Raw genomic sequence first — 18,977 nt, 5'->3', positions numbered from 1 at the left:
TGTTCACACACTCCAAACCCCTCAATTTTGAAGACCATGGATGGCAGCTGAGGAATAATAAAATGCAGCCCCATCTGGCAAGGTGCACTCCAAGCAATACAGGTTCCACCCCATGAATTATTCTTGACACTGGCAATGAAGCTGTTTCAAGCACTCTGAGATATTCAGCTTCGACTTCTAGGCAGCTCTGTGTCTTCTCCATTCTTCCTTTAAGCACGTTCTAAAACATGGGAAAGCAGTCAGTTGTTTTTCCTTTCCAGCCATTAGCCCTAAGAGATGGCATCTTCATTATCCATGGAAGTGCCTCACATCTACTCACTTAGCTCTGGCAGGTAAGAGTGCCTGTCCCCAGATTACACATAAAGTGTTCATGATTACAGGCTCAAACGGGGAGCTTGGTTTTGTAGCGTGTTTCTGGCTGCAGACTCAAACTCAAATTGCCCAACCAAGACCCTTTGCAGTCGGAGTTGGCATCCAATAGAATAGCTACACTGAAAAATATCTGTCTTCTTCAACACAGGAAAAATACACTAGCTTGTCCCTGTACCTAGTGTAGCACCCATTAGCAGTGCTAATCATGGTGTCTATCTACTGCACTTCTGACAGCTTATGGGAAAAGGCCAAAATTGTTAACAAAAACAAAGATCCATTAGATTAAGAAGGCAAAATACAGCAGCCTTCCAAAGGAGATTCCCTTTTATTGCTGCATTATTAAATCACAAAGCAGCAGGACACTTTAATACATTGCTTACAAATGCGGGTTTTCCTCTGCTTTTACCTATGCAAGATAAGATTCATGGATATATTATTATTATTATTGGTATTATCCCCTGCTGCATGCACCACTCTGAAAAGCATACTATCCTGTCCAGTCCCATGGGAAGGATTCATCTGGTTCTCGTCAACAGCATTTCATTTATTGATTTTTTTTTCTTTAGTACACTGTTTATATTGGAAAGGTAGTCAAGAGACCTGTTTCTCTACGATGCCAAACATATTTTCATTATTATTTCTTAATGCATTAAAGTGATCTGGGAATTTGCTTTCTTTATGGTCTCCAGCAAGCCATTGAATCCCTTTTTGCTGTGTCTTATATGAAAAAAAAAAAAAAGAGAGAAGATAATCCTACCCTTGTAGCAACATAGTGAGAATTAAGGTGTCTGTAGGAAGGATGGAAGGAAAAAGTGCTCAGTTGAGAGACCTATTTTCCCAGTCACTCCCATTGTGGGAAGAGAAATACTAAGAGGAAGGGTACTAGACTTTGTACAACTGCTGTAGCATATTGTTTAGTTCCCCTATAGAACAAGTAATGTGCACTCTAAAGGATATTTTATTTTTGCATTGGCTGCCAACCATATGCAATATTTGGGCTTCCAGATATTTTATAGCTAGCTTTCAAAATCCACAGACTGCAGAAGTCAAGTAATAAGACTGATGAAGCAGATGGGAAGGGCAATATTTTGACCACTATTGCAATCATTCATGGCTCAGTAAAATCAAATTAACTCCTTTCACCCCACACATGGCCTTGGGGGTACTGACAAGTCTCACACAAAGTTGTCAAAGTCTACAGCAAGGAATGGGTGGATGTGGACCAAGTTTTTATCAAGTAACAGCCTTCACCCTCTGTTGGACATTTGCTGTTATGCAAGATGCATTGTCAGATGAGGTAATTTTCTGCATGTTTGAGAGTCCTTGATGACTAGGAAGCTTTTCTTAGCATGCTTTCAGTGTTGTGGAACTGCAGTCTTCTTGCTATATCTAAGGGAGTCTCCCCATCCTGAAAGAAACAGATGAAACACATTGCAATATCATAGATATCGATCAAGTACAAGGAGCTTTCCTGAACTTGTCACCCAGATGCAGTGGTCTCCTGTGTAAGTTCCCCTGTCACATCCATGCTCTAAAACAAAGGTTTCAGAACATGCTGGATCTAATACTACTTTGAAGACAGACAGCCATTCCACTGTTTCCTGGGACTAATATCCAAAAGTCAATTTTGGATATTAGCACAGCTTTAAATCTTAGCACAGCTAAGATCTGGATTCAAGAGCAACATGGGTAATACACTGCTCACCTCAACTCAGTAATGCAGATACTCCCAGGTCAGTATTGATTTGGGCAACATTTGAGCTATTCTGGTGACAGGAGCAGCTTGACTTAGCCTCTCGCAGAATAATGGTGTACAACAGCATGAAAAGCACCAAAGAAGGCTCTTACCACTCCCCTGTAGCCTGCTCCTTAGGGAACAGAACTGTAGAGCACCTCTGAGTTAAGAAGAGGTACTGTAAAGACAGATGAGATGTGCCAAACCAGGGGACATAAGGGCAGTGTTTACTGGTAGAAAGCCAGCAGTGAAGGATTTGTACTTCAAAGTTGCTCTTGCCAACAAAAGCAATGGATCAAACGTTTTATACCAAACAGGAAACAACTCCACTGCCAGGAAGCTGAGCACCCTTTTCTTTAAATTGCTGCACACCAGCTAAGACTTCCAGCATACTGATTCACCCTCATGATAAGGAAATACAGTTACCAATTTCACCTTCTTACCTGATTCTTTACAGAAGTGTCTGCATGAGCTTCAAGCAGTAGAGGAATGACTTCCTGATTTTTCATTTCACAAGCATAGTGAAGGGCTGTGCTACTAGACTGAAGGGATACAGAAGCAGATGAATTTTAGTTCTATGAATTCTGTAGTAGACCTTAAGCAAGTACTTGTAGCCTTATCAGTTTCCCTCAACAGATGGATGCAAAACACACATATCAGTTTCTACCACAACACACTACACAGTAAAACAAATACATTATCATAAGAGCAACAGGACCAACAAATAAAAATTATTCCTTCCATGGAAAGTAGCTGCTAAAACAGGTCTGATACCTTCAGCAGGAAGCCAGTAGTTCTTTACTAATTTCAGAGGATTCCAGGATATTGATCCCAACAATACTATTTGCTTGCACTTCAGCATTTTAGAATTTGGTTGCTGATAAAATTGGGTATTCTTTTCTATCTTAGAGTAGAGGAGGTCTTTACCACACCCAAGTAGGCTAGTGGATACAGGACTCTGCCTATGGCAGATCAGCACACTCTGACGACCAAGAGTAGACACAGGATTTAGCCCTGTGGCATGATTTTTGCCTAAAAATATGCTCCAGTTCAAGAACTCATAAATGCTGATAAACTGAGACCCTTATGTCAGTAGAATCTTTATAGGATTGGGTATGACACACACATAAGTATTTCAGCCCAGCTTACCTAGATTCTCTTATGCAGGCATTGTTCAAAAAAAATAATTAGTTGATCAGTGGGGATTATTTCTGTGTACATTAGCATATTAAAAAACTGTTGCCTAAACATCAAGGGGAAACACTGAATTTTCCTGGTACGTCACACTCAGTTCAGTCCCTGATCCCATTCTATGGCAGGTCTATGTTGCTAGAAGATTCTGAAGTCTGGTTTTAGAGTTGTTGCATGCATGCAAACCACATTTGCATTTTTATAAATCCACTTACAGAGTCTATAGCATTCACATCAGCTCCAGCTCTGAGCAACATCTTGATCAGGTTTTCATTCTGTTTAGTCTTTGAGACCTGTTTGGTGCAAGAGAAAGAGTAACACAGTAAGACAGTTCATCTATATATAGTGCTAAGTAAATTTGGGCTAAATACTGTGGGTTTTTTCCAAAAAGAAGAGTGTCTTCTGCAAATACCAGGCTGATGCAGTGCTGCAATTCTGTTCCTACACCAGCTATATTCACAGCAAAATTCCTGTTTCTTCTGTTGTATTCATCTAGTCCCTGCTTTAAGAAAGCAGTCCTGTGTACTATACAGGTTCCTAGCCTGAAATACTGCCATGAAAAATGTCATAAAGGGAAAGGGAAAGATACAGTGTTTTTCCTGCTTTCATTCAGACTCACCATGAGAAGATATCCAATAAGCATAACTGGCATGAGGATTATGATGAGCACATAGTCAAGGAAGGTAAACCGTTTTCTCACAGCATAATGCAGGCAAGTGCGGTCCTTCTAAACACAGAATAACTCTGATTAGCACCAGATTCAGTGATCTGACTTTATTTGTTTAATATCGACAAGAGTAGACCATTTTAGATTTCACAAGCTTTCTTTTAGACTATCTACTGGAAATATTCCTCTGATTTCCAAGCAGAAAGGGACACATTTTGCATTTTGCTTCCTTCAAGTAGAAGCATATTTAACACATATAGGGGCATGGAAATTGGACTACACGTGCAAGGAGGATGTGGGATCCAAAGGATTCCATGTGTATGTCTGCACACCTAGACATGGCTGCAGAGACTGAAAACACAGAGTGGACATCTCGTGGGTACTATCACCACCCATCAAGTTAAATCAGCAGGAAGAATCCCCACAGCTCCTCTTCTTATGGAGGTGCTGGTTACTGAAGCAAGGACATATGAGACTTTAGGACATCTCCTTTGGGACATCTGAGAAACACAGGCAAGTAGCAATAACCACCACAAATTCCTAGTGAGAAGAGAGTTTAAAGAAACTTTGAATACTGAATGTACCAAAGCAACTAACGGGCAGGGCTACAAAGTTTCATGCTAAAGTGTTAAGCTTCTCCCAGATTGTCAAACTGGAATTTGAAAAACTAGGTTATGTTACACAGGGGCCCAAAGTAAGCAGATAAGCCCTTCTGTGCCACCTGCTGTTCCTCATTCTCAGTCTTGAGCACCACAGTTAAGCTCTGTGCCTAAGGGCCTTATTCCATCTATGAAGGTGAAGCAGGGAGGCATTTAAGAATGCCAGGCATGGCTAGCAAATGGCTACCAATGAAATTTAAACTATCTTAATGCAAAACACTGAACCCTTTAAAAGGGACTTCGAGGTAAGATGGACAGCTTTCTGCATTAAGAAGAATAGGTGGGATAGAATATTCCACTGGCCTCATGAACATTTGCTGCCCTTCTATGAAATGAAAAAATGCACTGGAAAGCAGATATGTGAGATAGCCCACAAATGTGTAGGAACTTGATAAACGTTGCCTTGATATAATACAATTGACAATGCTGTGTGGTTTTTCCTTTTTAGCACCCTTGACATCATAAGAATAAATTACTAATGAAGCCAGAACACACATCTTTCAGCCACTTTTTATTTGTAACCTTCTAGAAAATTTATCACAAAAACACACTTTCTCATCACATTAGGCATGGTACTTAGTTGTTGGCTGGGGTTAAACAACAACAGCAAGGAAGGTTGGTTTTCTAAATTAGGGAACAGGGTAGGAAGACAGAGAAGGCTTCTCTTCTTGCCCCCTAGGATGCTACTGCTCTGTACTATGACAAGCTGCGGGTCTGGCAAGGAAGTAAGGAAGGTTTTTATAGAGTCAGTCTCTGGGGACATATTTGTGAAAGGTCAACAGGTTCTTGTTCAGACCTTCCTTTTAACCAGGGTGAAGAAAAAAGCAGAGGAAAAAAACTACAGAAGAGACAGACACAAGGTGGAGGGCAAAGTGAATGTGGAGTGCTGCATGGGTAAGCAGACAGAATCCACTGGGGACTGGGGATGGCATGCAGTGTTACCTAAATGGGGAACATGAACACCGAGAAAAATTCAGGTTTGCAATGTTTATTATCTTGTGTGCATTAACAAGTTAGGAAAAGACATTAGGAGACAAACAGAAACATATAGGTTTATTGAATTACAATTTAGGGGTTATAGTTATGCCTCAGTAGGAAACAAACATCAGTTTTGGCTGTGCTTGCCAGTGTGCCCACTGGCACTCCAAGAATCTGAAAGAACAGTCATTGCAAAGGAGTCAGTGTCCACTTACCTTATTTTTGAGGTTGACATCAGCATGTCTTCTTAGAAGATAGCTAACTATCCTGTTGTTTCCCTTTTTACATGCACAAATTAAGGGGGTGTCTCCACTGAAGCTGTCCTGGATATTCAGATAGTTGCAGTTGCGCTCCAAAAGGAACTGAACTTTATTGAAATCGTTGTTATAAGCTGCCTGACAAATGGGCTGAAGGGAGAAGATAATATTCATCAGTATATGTTTCATTAAGACATCCATACTTCCTATTCTGACTTACTACTTGCACATCCCAAAATAATGGACAAAGGCTGTAGTTCTTGGTGACTTCCAGAAGATGGTGGTAGGAGACACTCCTGCAGCTGCCAGACAGCAGCTCTCAGCCCTCAGCCCCAGAAGTCACAGCCTTTGCACAGTGGAATGAGTTTTCTGTTAATTTTGGATGTTATTTCTATAATTCAAGAAATAAATCCGGTTTATTTGCAGCCTTTAAAAAAAACGGCGTCCAATCTCATAGGAGCTGGTCACTGTATTAAGCAGCAAGCAAAGACAAGCCCAAGTTCTCTCTGAGTTTACAACAGGCTTTCCCTTTGTCTGAGTACTTCTGAACAGAAGGTACCACTCCTGACTCATCAGTTCTCAGAACAGAACAACACTTCAGGTGAAAGTTGAGAAAACAACCCCCCCAATGTTTCTTTTCAAGCTTCAAGCTAAACTTTTACCTAAAAATTATATGTCTTTATGTCCACAACTCAGACCCTGATTGGCTTTGGAGAACTGCTTGCTGCTCAACTTTTGCTTAGTATTTCTACACATCCTTGACCTGAATTGCAATTTCTTCCCTCTCCAGCAGCACAAATTCAGATTAAGGAGAGGCTGAGAATGGCAAGAGTAATACAAGTTTCTAACAGCCTAATACAGGCAGAAAGTAGCAGTGAGAGGTAGGGTAGGTTGGTAGCATTTGAGTTCTCCAGTCAAAAAGAGAACAATTTTCTTTTTTTCTGTCTTTGATACTGAGGATTTTATTCAACATTTTACAAAATAGTAATTTTCTTTAAATACTGTCTGCAGTTTTTCCTTTCCATTCTCCTTTTTTCACATCCTAAATACACTACATGAAAAAAATCTGGCCCTGAACTCCAAGCTGTTTCCTCACTCTGCCTGCAGTTACTTCCCTCCTCTCATACTCTCCTCCCATATTAAAATTATTCTTCTTATTTATACTTTCACTTCAGCAAACTTTGATCTACAACACAAGTTTACCTCCAGCATCATTACTGCTTCTGGACAGCTGCATAAGAAAGTGATTTGTTTCCTAAGAAAATATTTACATGTTTACCAGACCTTGCACCACTTCTTGTTTTGTTTTTATTATTTCAGATAAATATCAACAGAAAATACCTGCAATATTGTAAATTTGCACATCTGTCTGTATTCTTATAAAAGCCTACACATACCATTTGCTATTTTGCACTCCACCAGAATCAGAACTGTTTTAATGGTTTTGAGGAGAAACCTCTCCTTTAAACCTCTTTTGGTGTGACCAGCACGTAGGTGCCATCTAAACGATCAGTTTTCTGTCATGTCACTGTCTAGTACTGTATCTTCAGGTCCAGGAAAAAGAAGGTAAGTGGAGTCTGTCTGCACCTCTGATTTCCCTTCTATTTCTGCTTTTAGGTATTGCTTTGCTTATTTAAAGATGCAAAAAATTTGCTGTTTGGTTGAACACCTGATCAAATTGCAGTCATTTACCATACAGTCTTATTCTTTCCTAGAATGATACTTGCTAGTTCAGCAGCTCATGTCAGCAAATGACATGCTTTTTTGCTTTTCTTTCTGTACTTGCTAGGCCATTAAACCCAAGGCATTTTTGACTGATACTCTCACTGACCCGTGGGATCTTTTTCTAAACCTTACACTACTGTTGAACTCAGTTCTAGAGCCATGAATAATGATGGAGCACATACCACTCCCTAGGAGACCACATTATTTAGGACTGAAGTCATGCACAGAGACCAGCACATATGACTCATGCTATTTTACCTACCAAAACCAGCTGTTCTCAGAAAATATCCAGGGCACAGAGAATGTAAGGAAGCAATTCTCATCCATTCCTACAGCTAATACATAGGTAATTGATGTACTTGAAGTATTTTTTTACTTATTGCTATTCCACTGCAGTGGTGGTTCTTTGTAGAAATTATTCTCTCCTGCACTAATATGTTCTGTTCGTGTTTAAAGAAAAAAAATAGTCAAACTTTTTTCCTGGTTTTATGGGATTTTTTTGAGGCCCACTCTGCTGGTTTATATTCTAGAAAATGCCTCTTTTAGTCAAAAAAAATGGAAAAGTCCCATGGATCAAACTCATAGTATACCTCCCAAACTGGCAAACACAACTCCATGACTGGAAGGACAAACATAGTAGCAGAATATTTAAGTAAGGGAACAAAGCAATACAGACAACTATAAATTCATTATATTGATATCAATAACAATAGAGATTCAGAAAATGTGTTAGGAAAGAACGCAAATCAGCATTATTGTAATAAACTTGTAATAAATTTCAAATAAGTGGCAATCAGTCACCTGTCTAATAAAGGCAACAGTAACAGCAACCAGTGGCAAATGCTGTATTAGAGAGTCTCTCTCACAGAAAGAGAAGAGAGTTGTTATAGAAGGCACTTAACTGGGATAGTGAATACAGTTCTTTTCACTTGTGTCCAAAAATGAGATTAGACTATGGCAGGATCATGAAACATCTCTACAACTGAGGAATATGAAGAGCCTGAAGAAAGATTGATTTGCTTAGCTGGGCCAGGTACAGACAAGGTTGTAGGTGTTCCAAAATAAATTAAAGGGTAAGTGTTAATTGGTTTCAAGGAACAAGGTAAAAAAGGTGGTATATCTGGCCAAGAAATTTAGCATGAAAATTATAAAGAGATTTCTATTAATCTGCAGAGTAAAATAACAAAACAGGCTTTCAGTAGCAGCAGAACGGACACAAAACCTGACTGGCTCCAGGCTTGAGCACGTGCCAGGATTTCTGTGTTTGTGAAGTCTCTGCCACAAATCACTCTTCCATCTCTCACTTTTTTGGGTTGCCTCTCTGGCAGTCCTTTCTAAAGGAGGACTAACTGTGCTTAAGACTGTTTTAAACAATTCTCCAAACTTTGCTTACAAGACTAATAGAGATCAGCAGGGAGGCCAATTATGGAGTTAGAACAATGTTAGGTACAAGCAGTAGATTCTATCCAAAACCCAAGAAAACATATTTTCTTTAAGTCTACAGAAAAGCTTGGAGGATAAAAGACTGCAAAACCTCACTCAGTTATCTACAGTGTTAGAAGACTGCCTCAGCAGTGATCCAGCTTAACAACCAGCTTCAGATTTTCATGTTATTGTTATCCACCCATCATACACAAGGGGGGAATAAACCTATGAGATACGTACTCAGAATAACTGGGCTTCACAAGCAAGGTGGAAGTCATGTCCAAAGAATCCAAAGTTCACACCTCAGACTTGGGCTCAGGTGTGGAGTAGAGCAGGAGTGTGAGAGCAGAAATCTGATGGCAGTGGAGGACAGCTAGGAGCCCCAGCAGCTTCCCTTCTTAGAGATGCACTGGCAACTGGAGCACAGATATAATGTCTATGACGTCTTCTTTAGGTATGTGTGAGAAACAAGGGCCAGTGCTCCCACAACAAAAAACTCTGAAGAAAGCATCAGTGGGAACTGAGTTCACAACTTCTGGAGAGGTTTGCAGTCCAAGAGTGGCTACTCTTGCCTACACCACATTATTTATAAATCCCTATGTCCTGACTGCCCCAGAGAACTCACAAAAGACCTGGCCCACCTCCATAACGTAGCAGGGCGGATCTGGCACAGGCACAACAAACATTGCACCCAATAAAAACATGAGCTCAGGTGTGAAGGCAGGGGGAGCAGGACCAAGATTTCCAGTTTAGGCAAAGAGGAAGAGAGCACCTCTTTGAAGTGTCTGGCAGCAAAGCCCTTCTCCTCTGCTCCTAATCACATACTGCAGCACCACTCAACATTCAGACAAGATACAAAAGATGAACCTGACAGCACAATGTTGCACAAAACACATGATGGAAGGGAGGGAAAACAGAGAATCACAACAGCAAACTCCTTCCACCCCGACCAGTTGTGCCTTTTCCCTGCCATAGCATCAGGGCTAACCATGAACCAGAGCACAGCCTGCCCAACTGAAAAAAGCAAAGAACAGACACTGGAGGGTGGAGTTTGAAGATTATATATGCCAATGATTGAGTGCTTAAAATCTCTCTTTCTACAATACTTCTTCTGCAAGCCCTTCAGATCAGGATTTAATTGTTCAGTATCTACTTAAGGCTTCAGGAAAGGTGAGAAGTACTCATAGGAGAGACAAGAGTTTTCATGGCTGAGATCACTCAATACAAGATAACCAGATAAGGAGTGCAAGAGTAGCAAAAAAACTTTCACTGTCGGGAAATTCAACTGCAGAACGGATTCTTTGATTTTTTTAATTTTTTTTATTTTTAATTAACTGTGGGACATGTGATTGGTAGTTTACTCATATCCAGATGAACGGCCACATCTGAATTTGTCTTCTTGTTTTCAGGGTTTCTTGTATCTCTCTCTGCTTAGTTTTGCTGAGCTAGTGATAAACCTCGAGCTATTTAGCAAGTTCTACCACACATGAAATAAAGGTTAAAGGCACAGTATGAAGGACAAAGCATTCAGCCAGTAGAGAGGAGGTGAAGGTAAAGCCTGTCATGCAACTAGGAGAGCAATTTTGGTTTATAATTGCTTCCTCCTTTGAGAACAGCTGGGGATTGCCTAAATTACATCAACACTTTGCAGTTGTTTAGACAAAAAGGAGATACGTTGCAATGTCAAAATATTCTGAACCAATTCACAGCCTCTTCCTGTGTATTAAATTAATTCAAAGGCACAGTATGAACTAAAAGGGAAGTCTAAATCATGTTTAGGATGCTGAGGAATGCCCTAATATCCAATGTATACTTCTCAGAAAAGGCAACTTACACTGTCTTATTTTTATTTCTCTAGATTTCTGTCCTGTAGAAATGAACCATACTTTACCTAGAAAACTGTATCTCAAAATTTTTAAAGGAAGAAAGCTAATGTATATGAGAATATTGACTAATAAGCATGGAAAATATGGACAGCATTTGAACATTCTTTAAACACCCATTTAATTAAGCTAGATGATACTGGTTTCCTGTGCAATACTATCTCAGAAGAGTAGACCTGGAGAGAGGCAAAAAATCGTTTCAGAATAAGCTACAGTCTATTCACCAATCACCTTATGAATGCACAGATTCAAGGTCCTTGTAATACTGAAAGAGGAGAAGATACTTGATTTCACTGAATAGCTTTTTAAATATAAAAGAGTGTCTTTCAGCAAAGAAATGTAACCTTTTAAAGGAACAGCTATGTGATGCTATCTCCAGAAAAAGAAATAGCAGTGCAACACACTCTATTCATAGTCAAAAAGGACCAAAATCCTTATTTGTTCTCATGTGTACAAATGGAAAGTTTATAAAACAATATGTTTAGGTATCATTTATGTTAAAGTCTAGGAAAATACTAAATGAAGCATGGTCCGTGAACAAAACCATAAAGATAAGTCCAAAGAAAAAAGAAATTCCTTCCTAAAACAAGTTTGCAGGGAGGGGAATATTTTCTTAGGCATTAGCTTTATTATCTATATTCAGTGTAAGCCAAGGGGTTGTCTAATTTTGCAAAGTTGTCTGTTGCTTGCACCACATTCTGAATCATTCTGATCTCAACACAGAACAACAAAAAATGTTGAACACATACTTCCTGAAGTCACAATAATTACACTGGTTATTGCATTTCCTTTGCTCCTACAAAAAATACTTCTGACAACTCGCAACAGGCAAAGAAAAACATTTCCAAAGGGAAAAATGTTCCAGATCTGTATAAGCCTGTGTATGGGGGACAGCGAAGGGAACAAACCAAACCCAGTGAATATCCACACCTTCAACAGCTTCAGTTACTGTGCAAAAAATAGTCACGTACCTCTGAGTAGAGTATCCCCATGCCTGTTCTTCGCTGTTTGAGTTCGTTCTTCTTCAACTGCCCAACAAGTTAACCACACTTGAAATGCTCTAGAGCTTTGTTTGAATCTGGTTAATATTTAACTTAAAAGTATCACACTTTCTTATGCTACATTTCCATTCAGTGCGTTCTACTTGGTAGAATAAAACAATTGTCTTCAGAAACCCAACCCAGGGAGGTAAACGTGAGAACAGCAGCTTGCAGAAGACTGACAGAACAAGTTACAACACAGAAGCTTTTTCCTTTGTCATTTTTGCAATAACATCCTTCAGTTGCCTAAAAAGGAAAGCAGCAAAACAGGTCGAGGAGAGGAGGAGGGAGAGAGAGAGGAAGAAAGTTTCACGAGTGAAGAAATGGAGAATAGAATAAAAAGCATGAAATCTAAAACTTAAAATAAGTAACTACAAATGGTAGCTAGTGTGCCACACAAGCTACTTCTGACTAAAACATATTCCCAACGCTCTGCAAGAACGTCTCAAGACTCCTGTCAGGAAAAGGGAAGCAACTAAATCCCACGCCTTTAATGAGACCTCCCAGTATAATTATCCTCAGTCTCTAATTAAACAGGCCATCTGCTTTCATCATTTTTTGCTCAGTCTTCTCTTCCTAGCCCAGCCCAAACAATGAATATGATTCCAGTTTAACCTGATAATTTTATATGTTAATTCAGGAGAGAATTATTGTTGATGGTTCTGATGATAAGATGCTGTACTACACTCAGGCTTTCTGAGTAGGGCATGTGTATTTCAAGTGTCTGCACTCACCTCAAAATATCTTTTCCCTTTATATTTTAAATTCATGTTTCCTGTATTTCAAGCAAATTTTAAAATGAGTTTTAAAACATATGCATGTAAGTATGCATCTTAAATCCAAGCCCTTTACCTTACATTTGAGAACTTTAATTTCCACATAACTTTCATATTTATTCTCCAATGAGGTGGAGGACCATATAAAATTACTTACACTATCTCTATCCTTCTCCAGTTAAAGTACTAGTATAGCACCATGGCTGTAGTGTTTGTTTGCTGACACCAGTTTTAGTGGCTGTTTATCTGAAGAAAATTACATTGACATGTAACAGAAACAGACATCTACCTGTGACAAACTCACTAGGATCCTCACAATAGATTGCTCTTTCAGCACGTGGTGAAAATTCTGTAGGACTAACAACATGGAGGAGTGAGTAACACCTCAAAGGTGAAAAGGTATTCCTCACTCGTACTTCTTCACATCCAGCTCCTAAGGAATTCACATCTTCCTGCATCAGCTGGCCAGGTTGTTGAAATTTCTCAACTACAACTTGTTGAAAGACTTGTCAAATCACTATGAAGTTACATATAACAATTTAGTAATTTAATTAATCCTTTCCTAATACAAATAAACAAATGTATAGTAATCTAGAAAACTATTTTAAAGAAACAACAAACAAACTAACAAAAAAAAAAAAGACCATCCTCTACAAATCAGAGTAATAGCTTCAGGCAACATTTCTCCCAAGAGACTGTAAATTACTATTTAATCCAGCATCACATCTCAGGTCCTCTTGAAAAGCACTTTGGTTAGAGCTTCAGTTGCAGAACAGATAAGCAGCTCAACCATGATGAGGTATGAGACTCAAGCAAAGCTATATAGTCACAGGTTCACTTCTGTTACACATATGCTTTAGTGTTCTTTGCCATGCTTATAATTACATTAGAGTCCTGAAAATGTTGATTTTCGTTGTTGTTGTTGTTGAATATGTCTTTTTTGTCCAAAAGGTGCCAAGATTCAGTACATAGGCAGACTGTCACCTACTCAGCATGTAGGAAACATGTACATATATGCCCGTGGTCCCTTCCTCTGCTGCCTGTCTCCATAAAGATGTGCTGTCTTGATTCTGTGCAGTTGCTTGTCAGAGCAGCCAGCCTGCATCCTTTCAGAGCTGCAAGCCTGATGTTATGCATCAAAGTGTATGCTTGCTAAAGGAGAAGAGGAAGAAGTCTTTGACCCATGCAAATGGGAAAAAGGAATAACTGATAGTTTAATTTTGTTCTACTTGGGTTTTCTTCCCTTGGGATATCACTGTGGATGCGTGAAAATCTCAGCATTGAAAATGTGTACATAAATTGAACATTTTGCTATTATAGCTCCAAATCCATTTAAGTTTTCCTTGTAAGTTAACCTGGCAATTCTAACATCTGGTAAGCACATTAAATGACCTGGTGCCTTTCTGTCCCGTTTACAGTGTATGTGAAAAAAAATTATGACCCTCTCAAGAGTACTCTGATGAATTTCTAAAAGTTTTAAGGTTATTTTCATTAAATATCAAAAGTCTCCAGAAATGGCATTTTCAATGTATCTTTCAGATACCTTCCTCTACTTTTTTTTTCAATATTTCAGTTAATTCCAGTTTGCCAAAAATGCCACTGTTTGGCACTGTTTGGCACTGTTTCATTGCATAAAAAGACTAGATTACTGTTCCAGGCTCCAGCAGTCAAGACTTGGCCATTGAAATTAAGGAGACAGTGTTTGCCAAGCCTTAGAGTTAATTGGTGCATTATATCTAATTTAGAAAACATTCAGATAAAAGGCCTAAAACATGCCAGCTTAGCCAGGTGACCATTCAATACACAGAAAAAACATACCCTAAAAATGGTAACAATTTAGCTACCGTACTGCCTCACCTTTAGTACAAAATCAAACTGTGACCTATGCTGAACTTTCCAGTTTTGTTCCTAAACAATGCTCCACATGCAGAAATAGAGGAATGTGTTTTACTTTTGTTTGAACTGAACGAAACTGCAGAAAGCAGTGGAATATCTACTATAAAACTGAGCTTCCAGAGCACACAGGTGGAAGGATTTCTATTCTACTGACAGAAGAACTGGAGTATTCTCCTACAAAGTGGACTACAGTGAGTTTAGATGTCAATATTAAGGATATATCCAAGTTGTGGTTTAATCCAAATGTTCTATTGACTCAAGGGATATGATAGATTTAATAAAAAATAAAAATAATTGAGAAGTCCCTCCTTCATGAAGATAGAGATACTGATGCATGGTTACTCTCTAGAAAGACACAACCTATATCAGCCTTGCAAAACATGACAAAATATCTCCCAAAAGGTTAGTCACTCAGTACAGTTCTTTTTTGTCCCACAATAGGAGGTCAAATACCAGACAACTACCATCTAAGCAAGTCTGAAGAACACCTTACTGCATTCTGCTACTCTTGTAAGTCTGTGTAGTGCTTGAGTACCAATGCTACAGCAATTACTACAATTTGAATCATACAGCACAATGTAGTGTACACAAACCACATCACAGAAACACACCCCAACTACTCTCACTGCCGTTTGCATCCTCTGGCCTCCGTGGTTAAGGCATGGCATATATTGGATCATCCATGAAAGAGAGAGATGTAGTTTGGGGGTTTTTTTCCCTGCAGGAATCCCTTTTGGTGTACCCTTCTACCAGTATAACACACAGCAGTAGAGAAAAGCTAGCAATATGTTATCACATTTATCTTACTGGCATATTCTTGGTTACGTTCATGTTCCTGGACAGAAGCAGCCTCTAAACACCTTCTACACCAATATCTACACTGTAAATGTATAATAAACTGTCCTTTGGCTTTCCACAGAGTAAAATTATCAGGTATCATGGATACCCCAGCAAGGAATATGAAGTTACAACAGAGGATGGATACATTCTCGGTGTTTTCAGAATTCCTGCTGGAAGGAACAGCCAAAATGCAGGTATGACAGTTGTAGGACATAAGGAAGGTCTGAGAGACAACTCTTACATGGGTTCCCCATCTTTCCCCTTTGCACACACAATGGCATGTTCCATACCTTTCCATCTCAGCAAAGGCACCTAGCCATTCAGCCTAGAATGTGGCCTAAATTCTGTACATGGGTTAAAAAACTCCTGCAAAACCAGATTCTGCACCCCAGTTTTAACTACACATTAGCTACTACTACAGCCTAAGAAAACCTCTTCTGTTTTAGGGGAAAAGCCTGCACTTTTGCTACACCATGGTGTTCTAGCAGATTCTATTAACTGGATTTCTAACCTGCCTGTCAACAGCCTAGGCTTCATTCTTGCAGACGCTGGCTATGATGTCTGGATGGGAAACAGCCGAGGAGATACCTGGTCTTTAAAACACAAGACTCTTAAGCCCTGCCAGAAAGAGTTCTGGCAGTTCAGGTACTCCATGGAAAAAGAATTACTGAAGAAAGCAACATTCAGATGAAAGATTAGCAAGCAAGATTAGGTGGTTACTATCAAAATGCAGAACCTTTCCCCTTCTGGTTCTACAAAAAAAATACCTTTTGAACTATATGAAAACACTACTGTTTTTCATATAATCTGACTTCCAAGTGGGACATGCAACATCTAAGAAGACTAGACCAACTCTTTTCCACAGATACAGCCAATGCTGGGTATGTGAGGGGGCTCATAAGAAGGACTACATCATCTGGATGGGCTCTTTTGGAATCAGCACATACAGAAGCAAAGCTGGAAGTACACAGATCACCTCTGTCCATATACCATGCTGGTTTCTTTGGGAACAGGCTTCCGAAACTGGGAGGCATCTGTAGCCTTGAAGTCTCACCCCATTACCATGTCCCAAGTGCAGAAAGGAGACTGATAAGCTCTGTTGAGAAATCTGATCTACCACAAATGATGTTAACTGGGAGAAAAATAATTCTTGTAACTCATGCTGGTGAAAGCATTGATTAAATTCAGTTCCCCAAGGGCTGCAGCTGTCAGGCAAAACTTGCACCTCCTCCACAGAGAGCCCAAGGCATCGGGCAGCCTGGCTGTACAGCTGCATCCCTCTGCCCACTTCCCCAAATCAAGCAGACACAGCCTGCAACCTCATCCTTCAATGGGTCCTGCTGAGTGCAAGGAACAAAACTGACATTCACTAACTCACACTGTGATGGCTGAATTATCTGCAAGCTTTTTGTGTTTCTCCCTTTAGCTTTGATGAAATGGGTAAATATGATATTCCAGCAGAGCTGTACTTCATCATGAATAAAACTGGACAGAAGGATGTGTATTATATTGGTCACTCTGAAGGCGCAACTGCAGGTAATGTTAGGACACTTATTCACAATGATTCATGTTCCAATCTGATCAGTGGGTGGGTCTCCCCATTGATTCTGTTGTTTTTCTTGTTCACAGAGAGCTAGAAAAACATAGAGGATTTTCTAGGTTGAGATTTGGAAAATATGCAAAACTTTTCTAAAAACAGACAAGAGCTCTGGTCTGAAGACAGGAGGAGTAGGATTGAGAATTCCAGCTTGCCAAAGAGGAAGTGTCCACCTCTTTGAAGTGTCTGGCAGCAAAGTCCTTCACCTCTGCTCCCATTCACATATCTGCAGCACCATTCAACATTCAGACAACACATACAGGATGAACCTGACAATGTGATGTTGCACAAAACATACAATGGGAGGGGGGAAAAAGGAGAATTGCAACCGCAAACTCCTTCCACCCTGACCAGTTGTGCCTTTTCCTTGCTGTAGAATCAGGGCTAACTGTGAGCTGGAACTCAGATTCCTCATGAACCAGAGCACATAGCTCTGCCCAACTATAGAAAGTACTGGGCAGATGCTGGGGACTGCCCTTTTAGGGAGCTGAATGAAGGTGGATCTAGCAGTGCCTCAAAATCTGGTTGTGTGGACAGAGATCTGAAATTAGGCTTAGTCAGCCTGGAAACAGCCACCAAGGGCCACTCTAGGACATCAAGTTCAAACTTTCCTAGAGCATCTTCCTGTGCTGTACAGGAACCAGCCACAGACACACCCTGCAAGAGGTTACAGTGAAGCATTCAGGTCTGTGACCAACACGGCTTGGGAAAGAACACAATGTGCAGTGTCTTCAACACTGAACATCTAAACCAGCCTAACATCAGAGTTTTACAAGTTTTTTAAACAGAAGACAATTTCCAAATACTCATTAGATAGGCGCTGCACTTACCAAAGTTTCCTACAACCAAACTTTATCTTATTGCCATTCATCAGAAATGCAGTCTCCTATCTGAACAATAAGAATACCCACTCTTCACACTTCACCTTGGAAAACTGTTAGCTACCCAGGCAAACTCCTTGCAGCACTGTAAGTGTCCCTTCCATGTCTGCTTCAGGATGGGATTAACTCAACAGCCCCACTGAAGCCCTTCCATGGCATAGGCTGGAGCCTCTAACAACCAGCAACAAGTTGTTCCTTGCCCAGACCAGTCCCTCCTGTTCTTAAAGCAGGACCAAGACCTGTTGCTGCACTCCACAGCCACCAGCACCAAGAGTGGTACTTCAAAGCTGGGATGCCCAGCAGCCAGAACGGCCTTGCACACAACGAAAGGACTAAAAGGGAAATGCCCCTACCATGTTTGGGAGGGTAGGATGAGCCAAAACCAAGTATCTTAGACCACATCTAAGACTTCCATGTCCAGGTTTGGGCCACAGGAAAGACATCAGTATGATCAACATCTGCTGAGCAAGTTCAACAGAAAGACAACAAGCAGGTCAACCAAACATACCATGGCGAGTAACTGCTGTGTTGGCAGGACATTTCCATCAGAGATCTAGGCCAGCCCACAACACTGCCCAACTTCTGCAGAAACCCAAGCTGTGACCCCCTACCTCCTTCGCCTTAGGGGAGGAAGTTTCTCCTATCCAGCATCCCTCTTCCCAGACACAACAGCCCTACACCAACCACTACTCCTTCATTTTACCCTTTCTCCTCTTCCTCCTTGCTCACAGACAGCCTCCTCAGCAAGGCTGCTAACAGTGTTTGCTCCCAGTTAGCCCGCTGCAAAGTTCAGGAGAGCCCAGGTGAGCTGTGCGTATCCTCCGGCACACAGGCGTGGCCGGGCCGACCGCCGGAGGTGCAGGGGGGGGGACACACACGCCAGGTGAGCTGCACCCCCGGGCCCCTCTGCCTGCGTTCGCCGCCGCTCCCTCTCGCCCCCGCGGGGCTGCAGCGGCGGCGGCGGCCGGACCCCGCGGCGCAGAGCGGGACGCGGCCACGCCGCTCGCCCGGCGCGGCGCAGGCTCCTCCCTTCGCCCCGCACCGTAACCCGGGCG

The 18,977-nt window shown here is 40.8% G+C and overlaps 1 protein-coding gene across 2 annotated transcripts; it reads right to left on the bottom strand.

The window, feature by feature from the left end:
- Positions 1 to 100: 100 nt before the first annotated feature.
- Positions 101 to 18,785, bottom strand: ANKRD22 (ankyrin repeat domain 22). 2 transcript variants are annotated; one of them, XM_051801303.1, is made up of 7 exons: positions 13,119 to 18,785; positions 11,864 to 12,178; positions 5,818 to 6,009; positions 3,918 to 4,025; positions 3,514 to 3,591; positions 2,551 to 2,649; positions 101 to 1,780 (listed from the first exon to the last, which is right to left on the bottom strand). In XM_051801303.1, exons 2-7 carry the CDS (start codon positions 11,882 to 11,884, stop codon positions 1,703 to 1,705), a joined length of 576 nt encoding a protein of 191 aa, XP_051657263.1. In that variant the 5' UTR covers positions 11,885 to 12,178; positions 13,119 to 18,785; the 3' UTR covers positions 101 to 1,702. The 2 variants fall into 2 exon arrangements, with proteins under 2 accessions (XP_051657263.1, XP_051657262.1); XM_051801302.1 differs by having other exon boundaries at positions 11,864 to 18,785.
- Positions 18,786 to 18,977: the final 192 nt, after the last annotated feature.

The sequence above is a fragment of the Manacus candei genome, unplaced genomic scaffold (assembly GCF_025592945.1).
Source record: "Manacus candei isolate 608988 ecotype Guabito, Panama unplaced genomic scaffold, ASM2559294v1 h1tg000050l, whole genome shotgun sequence".
Taxonomy (NCBI): Eukaryota; Metazoa; Chordata; class Aves; order Passeriformes; family Pipridae; genus Manacus; species Manacus candei.
This window is presented reverse-complemented; position numbering and strand designations above follow the sequence as displayed.